At 32.8% G+C, this 10,081-nt stretch overlaps 1 protein-coding gene across 1 annotated transcript; it reads right to left on the reverse strand.

Annotated features, from left to right (window-relative positions):
• Positions 1–563: 563 nt before the first annotated feature.
• Positions 564–2,551, reverse strand: LOC117926205 (molybdopterin synthase catalytic subunit-like). The gene is made up of 2 exons (XM_034845283.1): positions 2,389–2,551; positions 564–1,601 (listed from the first exon to the last, which is right to left on the reverse strand). The coding sequence occupies exon 2, from the start codon at positions 1,502–1,504 to the stop codon at positions 797–799; it is 708 nt and encodes a 235-aa protein (XP_034701174.1). The 5' UTR covers positions 1,505–1,601; positions 2,389–2,551; the 3' UTR covers positions 564–796.
• Between the last annotated feature and the right edge of the window lie 7,530 nt (positions 2,552–10,081).

The following is a 10,081-nucleotide window of genomic DNA, read 5'->3' on the forward strand; positions in this document are numbered from 1 at the left end:
AAATTAATTTTTACATAATGAAAGAAAATAAGTAAAGATATATAAAAATAATTTTTTTAACTTTAAATTTGTTTTTTATTTTCCTTTACTTTTTTTTTCCTTCTAATTTTCTTCTTTATTTTCTCTCATTCACATTTTCCCTCAAATTTTGTGAACCAAACATAGTCTAAATATATTCTAATGAATGATTCAATTTTCCTCGTCACTATGGTTGAACCCCATGTTGATGCCTAAATACCAAATGCTCACCCCTAGGTTCCCAAAGGAGCTGAAGTTGATGGTTATTTCAAGTTCATAATATGCCTAAAAAGACCCAAAAAAAAAAAAAAAACCCAACAATAAGAAACAACTTTATTCAATCAATCAGCATACAACAACTTTGTTAGGGAAATTCATTGCAAAATTTTCAGATGCATGTTTTGTGAAATTTGTAGGAATTATCATAGTCCTGGGCTCAAACTCAATAGTTTGGAGGACCTAAGGAGTTCACCCAGCATCTGTTTGGGTTTGCAGAATTGCTCCACACTTTTTCTTTTTCTCCCTTTTATAGGCCAGAATTGCCGGACACAATTTGCCATTTAACTTGTGGCTCCTATTAGAGAGTAGTATAATATATAAATATCGTTAATTTTATATGAAAGAACAATGGATGATATGCAACAAAACAGGCACAGCTTTTCCACCAGACCCTAAAATGCATTTGATTGTTAACAGTGAACAGAAAGGAGTGAATAAAAATGCACTTGAACTAGATCTTCTTACCCATAAAGCTCTCCTCCATAGATGCATAAGGTGGTCATTCAACATCCACCTTCACCTTAGCCCCACAGCAACCCTTCCTCTCCTGTGCCTCCACCTTTACTTTTCTTGAACAGCATGTCCCTCCCTCCTGCAGCCCAGCATTTCCTAGCTCTGACCTCCTCTCCAAAAACTTGAGTTCTCCTTCCACCTTCACCTTAGCCCCACAGCAACTCTTCCTCTCCTGTGCCTCCACCTTTACTTTTCTTGAACAGCATGTCCTTCCCTCCTGCAGCCCAGCATTACCAAGCTCTGACCTCCTCTCCAAAAACTCAGAGTTCTCCTTCCAAACCTCTCCATTTGCATACACCTCCTTCTTCCATATCGGAACTGATGCCTTAATTTCATCAATCACAAACTTACAAGCGTCCAATGCATCAGCCCGGTGAACAGAAGAGATTGCAATGAAGATACTGGTTTCCCCCACTGAAACTGGTCCCAAGCGGTGGGCAACTGCAATGGAGATGAGGCTCCAGGATGCTCGGGCAGATGAACAAATGTCATTGATGCAGCGGATGGCCATTGGAACATAAGCTTCGTATCTCAACTCTACAACTGTTTTACCATCAAAGGTGTCACGAGTCGTGCCCGAGAAAGTTGCTACAGCGCCTGCCTGTGGGGCACTGACATAATTTATATACTTAGCAATGTCAATCACATTATGCTCTTCTAATATTTCAACCAAGTTTCTCTCCTCATCGGCCATCTTCCTCAACTGTAATGCTTTGGGTAATTCAGACAACAAACTTATCCTATGCTTTCTGCAGAAATTACAGAGCTAGCACAGCCATGGCTAGATGTTGCTGTTGATGAAACAAGAAACAGAAAATGTCAAATATCATATGGCCTATTGGACAAACAACAAAACCGTCTGCATATCACAATCAAAAGATCATTTGGCCCTTCAAAATTGGGAGAGACAGTTTCAAGCTTATTCCCAAACAATCTACCCTTTCAGTCTGCAAAGTTGCCAACAAAATATCTGGATTTGAATTTCTCAACCTGAATTTCTCAAGCAAAATATCCAATGTAAAAAATTTAACTTGTAGTGGCCTATCCATGAATCAATTGCAAGACCTTATCTGATGGTGATAAAGGAAAACTTCAGATTTTACAGATTTTTTTTTTCTTTTTCAACTTAAATATCCCAGATGATCTAGTTTTCAAAGACTACATTTCCTGCAATTTCATCAGCAGAAAAGATGTTAAAGCAAGTATCTAAGGGAACATGAGAAATTAGGTTCTTGGAATTAGCAGTTGATTGATGAATTGAAATACAGATAACAGCTCCACAAATCACAGCTTCAAATTCAGGATTTTCTAAGGAATTTTCGACCAATCGAAGTAGATACCATCTTCCTCAGCTCTGAAATTAATTACAAAGGAATTTCGACGCCCGCCTTTAGATATCAGGTCCGGGAGCCCAATTCAACCACAAAAATGGAGAAATTTTCCAGGCAAATCTTTATTTCCAAAAAGAAAATATGGTTACGGATATGAAGGGAAAAGCCGAAAAGAACTAAATTTTTGGAGGAGAAAGGGAAAACAGTCTGAAACCAGCATGAGAGGAGGGGAAAGAGAGGATCAAACCTGGAGTGTTGTTAAACTGAAAAGTTCCCGCGGCTAGTGGTGATGGTATCACGGCGGAGATGGGTGTTTGTGGAGTAGGTAGCCGGCGGAGGCGATACGGTGACGTGGCTGCGCTTCTGTAGCTCTTATCAGTTTCAGTGATAAAAAAAAACAAAAAAAAACAATGACGAAGAGGCAGGAACGAGAAGGGAAGCTTACAACCCATTTGGAAAACTTTTTTCAAGTAAATAAATAAATAAAAATTACTATTTTATGAATGTAAGAGTGTTTAGCAAATTGTTTTTCAAAATATTCTTCAAAAACAAAAAACAACAAAAAACAAAAAATTTTCAGGAAATAAGTTGTTTTTATTTTTAAAAATAGTTTTTCTGTTTTGATTTTGTAAAAAGATTATATATTCAATCTATATAATATTAATTAAATTTAATTCAAATCCACTTAAAAATGAAAATAATTTTTTATTATAAATAAATTAAAAAAATAAATAATTTTTAGTAAACTATGAATAGTAATATTATAATATCATAAATTTTACAAAAATATATTATTTTAGTGTATGATAGAAAAAAAAAATATGAATATTAACATCTTCATACAAATATAATTAATTTTTTTTATTAAAAATGAATAATAATAATAATAATAATAATAATAATTTAAAAATAATAATGGTTGATAATATTTTATCTTAAAACAAATAAAATTAACATTTTTAATATATAAATGAGTCATTATATTCACATGTTTAATATTCAATTACAAACACAATATTCTAAAATATTTTTATTTAATATGCAATTAATTGTTTCAATTTTTTTTTAATTTCAAATTATTCTTAAAAATTAGATTATTAATTATATCATACTTTATTTAGAATCCATAGACCACATGAGAAAATTCAAAAAATATAGTCTTTAAATGAGACATAATAAAGTTATATGGCTCATAATATATGGTCTATCATGTTTTGTAGTGATTAGATTTATTTTTTGACTTTTAAATTATTTTTAGAAATGATTAAACTCATTAATAAATAAAATATCAAGTGTGACTTGATTTGAAGTTCATTTCTCTAGTGAGAAAATTTATAATAATAATAATAATAATAATAATAATAATAATAATAATAATAATATATAGAAAAGAAATAATAGTATCATTGTGAACTAATTTTTATTCGTAAATTTTTTTTATTAATTAATTCACTATTTGAGTATCAAGTAATTTTTTTTAAAAAAAAATAGTAGATTGATTAATAAATTCAATGCATTAAGTCTTATTTAATTTGGAATTTAGTTGTCTATTAAAAAAATTCAGAAAAATATAGCTTTATGTATAAAAGAAACAATAGAGTTATTTTACAAATTTTGTCTAATTATATGTAGAAAAGAAATAATAATATCACTGCGAATTAATTTTTATTCATAAATTTTTTTTATTAATTAATTCACTATTTGAGTATCAAGCTATTTTTTTTAAAAAAAAATAGTAAACTCGTTAATGAATTCAATGTATTAAGTCTTATTTAATGTAGAATATAGTTGTCTATTAAAAAAATTCAAAAAAATATGGTTTTATGTATAAAAGAAACAATAGAGTTATTTTAAACAAATTTTTGTCCATAAATTTCTTGTACCAATTTGATTACTATTTAAATATCAAGTTATTTTTTAAAATGATTGAACTCGTTAATGAATCTAGCACGTTAAGTCTTGTTTAATTTTAAATTTATTTATATAGTGAAAAAAAATACAATTTTATGTATAAGATAAATAATAGTCATTTTAGACCCATTTTTGTTTATAAATTTTTTGTATTAACTAAATCATTATTTGAGTTTCAATTTTTTTTTTTTTTTTGTAAAAATTATTGTACTTGTTAATGAATCCAACCCATCAATTCTTGCTTTATTTTGTGTTTATTTGCCTAGTAAAAATAAAAATAAAAATTATAGTGTATAATCATATGTAAAGAAGAAACATTTCAAGTCATTCAAAAATAAATTTGGTCTATGTCTTTCTAATGTTAATAAGTTCTAAGATTTTCCAAGTACTAATTAAATCAGTTTTTAAGTTTTAAATTATATCAAATGAATTTTTTTTTATTAAGTTAAAGGAAATTCATAAAAACAAGTGTAATATAAAAGAAAGTCAAATTTAAAGATTTTCAATATTCATATTGGATTATGAAGAGAAAAGAAAAATGATATCATTTTTAGTTGCTTTTAAAGGATTTTTAAAATTTCTTTATTGTTGTAAAACAAGGACAAATATAATGCAAATCAAAGTAGTAGAGATAAAATATATCTTACTTTGATATATAATATGGAAGAAGGAATCAAAGAAGAGAATTGAGAAAGTGAAAGAAAGAAAGAGAGAGAGAGAGAGAGAATGAGAGGAAGAACTTTCTTTCTTTTCTCGGGATGCTTTTACATGAGGGGGGGGGGGGGGGGTGGTAATAAGCCTTTTATAGGCTTCATAATATGAACTACCATTACTCATCTTAAAGATGAGTAAATGGAGTTCATAATGGCTATCAATGTGGTCATTCATTACTTTTCATTTACAACACTCCCCCTTGGATGACCACCATATTAAAAGAATATGCCTCATTAAAACCTTGCTAGTAAAAAACCCTATAGGAAAAACCTAGCGAAGGAAAAAGAGTACAATATTCTTTTCTTGGTATATTAGGACTACCTCGTTAAAAACCTTACCAGTAAAACCCAGTAGGACAAAACCTGAACGAAGGAAAAAAGAGTACAGTACACTAACACCCTTTTACAAGCATACTCCCCCTCATGTCGATATCCTTGAGTTGACGCATTCCAATCCTGTGCATTAACTTCTTGAATGTTGAGGTTGACAATGATTTTGTGAATAAATCTGCTAGATTATCACTTGAGCGTATTTGTTGCACATCAATTTCACCACTCTTCTGGAGTTCATGTGTATAAATGAATTTTGGTGAAATGTGTTTAGTTCTATCTCCTTTAATATAACCCCCTGTTATTTGTGCAATGCATGCAGCATTATCTTCAAATAATATTGTCGGGTCACCTTTGATAGAGGAGAGTCCACATGATTCCCGAATATGTTGGATCATAGATCTTAGCCATATACATTCACGACTTGCTTCATGAATTGCCAGTATTTCTGAATGATTTGATGATGTGGCCATCATTGTTTGTTTGACAGATCTCCATGAAATAACAATACCTTTACAATTAAACACATACCCTGTTTGTGACCTGCCTTTATGTGGATCTGAAAGATATCCTGCATCTGCATATGCAAGCAATTGTTGCTTTGATTCCCTTGAGTAAAATAAACCCATATCAGTAGTTCCGCGAAGATAACGCAATATATGTTTGATACCATTCCAATGTCTTCGAGTTGGAGCGGAATTGTATCTCATTAATAAATTGACAGAAAAAGCAATGTCTGGACGTGTACAATTGGCAAGATACATAAGTGCACCAATAACACTAAGATATGGTACTTCAGGACCAAGTAACTCTTCATCATTTTCGCAAGGACGAAATGGGTCCTTTTTCACATCAAGTGATCGGACAACCATTGGAGAACTTAAAGGATGCGCTTTATCCATATAAAAACGCTTCAAAACTTTCTTAATGTATGTTGATTGATGTACTAAAACTTCATTTGGAAAATGCTCGATCTGCAGGCCGAGACAAAATTTTGTTTTTCCAAGATCTTTCATCTCAAATTCTTTTTTCAAGTAATTTGTTGTTCTTGTGAGCTCTTCAGGAGTTCCAACAAGATTTAAGTCATCAACATACACTGCAATAATTGCAAATCCGGTTTCTGATTTCTTAATGAAGATGCATGGGCATATAGGGTTATTCACATACCCTTCTTTTAGCAAGTATTCGCTAAGGCGATTGTACCACATGCGTCCAGATTACTTTAATTCATACAAGGATCGTTGTAACTTGATTGAGTACATGCTACGAGGCTTTGTATTATTTGCATCAGGCAATTTAAATCATTTTGGGATTTTCATGTATATATCATTATCCATGGATCCGTATAAATATGTTGTAATAACATCCATGAGATGCATATCCAGTCCTTCTGAGACTGCCAAACTAATTAAGAAACGAAATGTGATTGCGTCCATGACGGGAGAATATGTTTCCTCGTAGTCAATACCAGGTCTCTGCTAGAAACCTTGTGCTACTAATCGCGTTTTATATCTTATGACCTCATTATTCTCATTGCGCTTTCATACAAATACCCATTTGTACCCAGTAGGCTTTACATCTTCAGGTGTTTGGACTACAGGTCCAAAAACTTCTCGTTTTGTTAATGAGTTTAATTCTGCCTGTATAGCTTCTTTCCATTTTAGCCAATCATTTCTATGTCGACATTCTTCCACGTTTCGTGGTTCGGGATCTTCATCATTTCTTATGATATTAGAAGCCACTTGGAAAGCAAAAATATTGTTAATAACAATATTATTTCGATCTCATTTTTCTCCCGTTTGTACATAACTTACTGAGATCTCACAATTTTCAGGTATTTGTGCCTCTTCAGGGGCTTCTTGTTCAATATGTGCCTCTTCGGGGGTTTTCTGCATTATTTGTGCCTCTTCTAGGGCTATAGATTTATCAATTTTAAACTGATCAGTCATTTTGATGGTCTATTCTAGAGTGCCAAGTTTTTCTTGGGTTCTCCTCTTCCGGGGAGTTACATCCTTTGAGCCGACAAGTCTACCACGCTTCAGGCGTATCTTAGATTCATTTGTTAACTGTCCTACAAGGACATCAATCCGTGCTGGAGTATTTGCAGCCGGGATATGTGACTTTGTCACTTTCTTGGTATCAATGAATGCATCTGGTAATTGATTTGCAAATGAATAATCCTTTGAACTTCTAGTTCACATTGATTTGTACGAGGATCAAGATGGGTCATAGTAGATGTCTTCCAATTAGTTTCTCGTCGTTCTTCAAGAATCGACTTTTTTCTCCCTAATGATGGGAAAACACTCTCATTAAAATGACAATCCGCAAAGCGGGCTGTAAAAACATCGTCTGTCAAAGGTTCAAGATATCTTATGATAGATGGAGAATCAAAACCTACATAAACCCCAAGTCTTCGTTGGGGACCCATTTTAGTGCGTTGTGTAGGTGCAATTGGTACATATACTGCACAACCAAAGATTCGTAAGTGAGAGATATTTGGTTGTTTTCCAAGCACAAGTTGTGAAGGGGAGTATTCATGGTAAGTTGTAGGTCGAATACGGACTAAAGCTGCAGCATGCATAATAGCATGTCCCTAGGCGGAAGTAGGTAATTTGGTTTTCATTAGTAATGGTCGAGCTATTAATTGGAGACGTTTGATGAAGGATTCTGCTAAACCATTCTGGGTATGAGTATGAGCAACAGGATGCTCAATATTTATCCCTACTGACATGCAATAGTCAATGAATGTTTGAGAAGTAAATTCGCCAGCATTATCAAGACGTATTGTCTTAATTGGATAATCTGAAAATTATGCTCGTAATTTGATTATTTGTGCAAGGAGTCTAGCAAAGGCTACATTACGTGTAGAAAGGAGACAAACATGTGACCATCTAGTAGAAGCATTTATTAAGATCATAAAATAACGGAATGGTCCACATGGTGGATGGATAGGCCCACATATGTCCCCATGTATTTTTTCTAAAAAGACTGGTGACTCAGATATGACTTTAGTAAAAGATGGTCTGATTATCAATTTACCTTGTGAGCAAGCAGCACATGAGTATTCATTGGGCGAAAGAATCTTCTGGTTCTTTTGTGGATGCCCATATGAGTGTTCGATTATTCGACGCATCATTGAAGACCCTAGGTGACCTAGCCTGTCATGCCAAAGGACAAAAACTTTTGGGTCATTGAACTTCTGGTTCACGACAACATATGATTCAATAGGCTTTACAGTTGTATGATACAACCCAGAGGAGAAAGCCGGGAGTTTTTCCATTATAAGCTTCTGGCCAGATATAATGGAAGTAATGTAAAGATATTCTACATTATCTTCATTCATAGTTTCAATATGATATCCATTTCTGCGGATATCTTTAAAACTAAGCAAATTTCTTCTGGATTTTCTAGAATATAACGCGTCATTTATATGGAATCTAGTTCCATTTGGCAACGTTATGTTTGCTCTTCCAGAGCCTTCAACTAAGTTTGTAGTACCAGATATGGTACTTACATTAGCTTTTATTAATGTCAATTCGAGGAAATATCTTTTATCTCGAAGAATTGTGTGCGTGGTCGCACAGTCTGCGAGACATACATCATCCTCATTCATCTTGAGACCAAATAACACATGGATTTCAAATATAACAAAAAAAATAGGGCATAATGTAAATAAAAAAGTAAATCAAATGTAAATATAAGACATAATAATATATTATTTTATATATAAAGTAACATCAATCAATGTTAATTTTTTCATCATTTATCAAATGGTCTGTTTTTTCATTAGGACCTCCAAAGAAATCAATGTCATAGTAGGTTAGGTCTAATCCATCACTATGGTAAAGTTCATCTCTATCTCTTTTCCTTCAACTTTTATTGATGCTTGGTAAAGGTCGACCAAATGTTTGGGCGTACGACAGGTACATGACCAATACCCCTTAATACCATATCTATAACAATTATTCTCATGATTCTTAGGAGGTTTATCTTGTAAACGCTTCCCATTTTCTTGTTTTGCCTCAGTATTGTTCCATTTCGTATTGTTCCACTTCTGGTGGTGCAATGAGGCTTTCATTTTCTGAGAATTATTACTATAAGAACCATGGTATCGGGGATTTCTTTCATGACCACGACCACGTCCTCGTCCACGTCCACGAGTTTGGGATGATATTGCATTCACTTCAGGGAATGGTTCAGATCCAGTTGGACGAGACTGGTGATTTCTCATCAAAAGCTCATTATTTTGTTCAGCAACAAGAAGACATGATATTAATTCAGAATATTTTGTAAATCTACGCTCTCAATATTGCTGCTGTAGGAACACATTCGAGGCATGAAACGTAGTAAAAGTTTTCTCTAACATGTCTTCCTCTGTGATTTTTTTCTCCACACAGCTTTAATTGAGAGCTGATTTTGAAAAGTGCAGAGTTGTATTCACTAACAGTTTTAAAATCTTGCAACCTTAGGTGCATCCAATCATATCGAGCTTTTGGGAGAATCACAGTTTTCTGGTGGTCATATCTTTCCTTCAAATTACTCCATAGAGTAAAAGGGTCCTTTACCGTAAGATACTCATTTTTTAAACCTTCATGGAGGTGATGGCGAAGGAAAATCAATGCTTTTGCGCGATCCTGCAGGGATGCTTGATTTCCTTGTTTGATCGTAGCTCCAAGGTTCATTGCATCAATATGTAATTCAGCATCAAGGATCCAAGATAGATAGTTCTTTCCCGAAATGTCAAGTGCCACAAATTCGAGTTTTGTGATATTCGACATTGTCAAATAACTTCATATATATGACAAAACAATATTATTAAAATCAGTTATAATAACTTGATATCATTGGTATAACTTTGATTATAAACAAAATCAAATAATTTGTTTATAACTTTTAACAATATGTAACAAAACAAATCAACAATAATATAAATATGCAAAATTTTATTCCATATAAATAATTTCAAGTTTAAGATACGAGAATTAC

This window comes from Vitis riparia, chromosome 12, assembly GCF_004353265.1.
Source record: "Vitis riparia cultivar Riparia Gloire de Montpellier isolate 1030 chromosome 12, EGFV_Vit.rip_1.0, whole genome shotgun sequence".
NCBI lineage: Eukaryota > Viridiplantae > Streptophyta > Magnoliopsida > Vitales > Vitaceae > Vitis > Vitis riparia.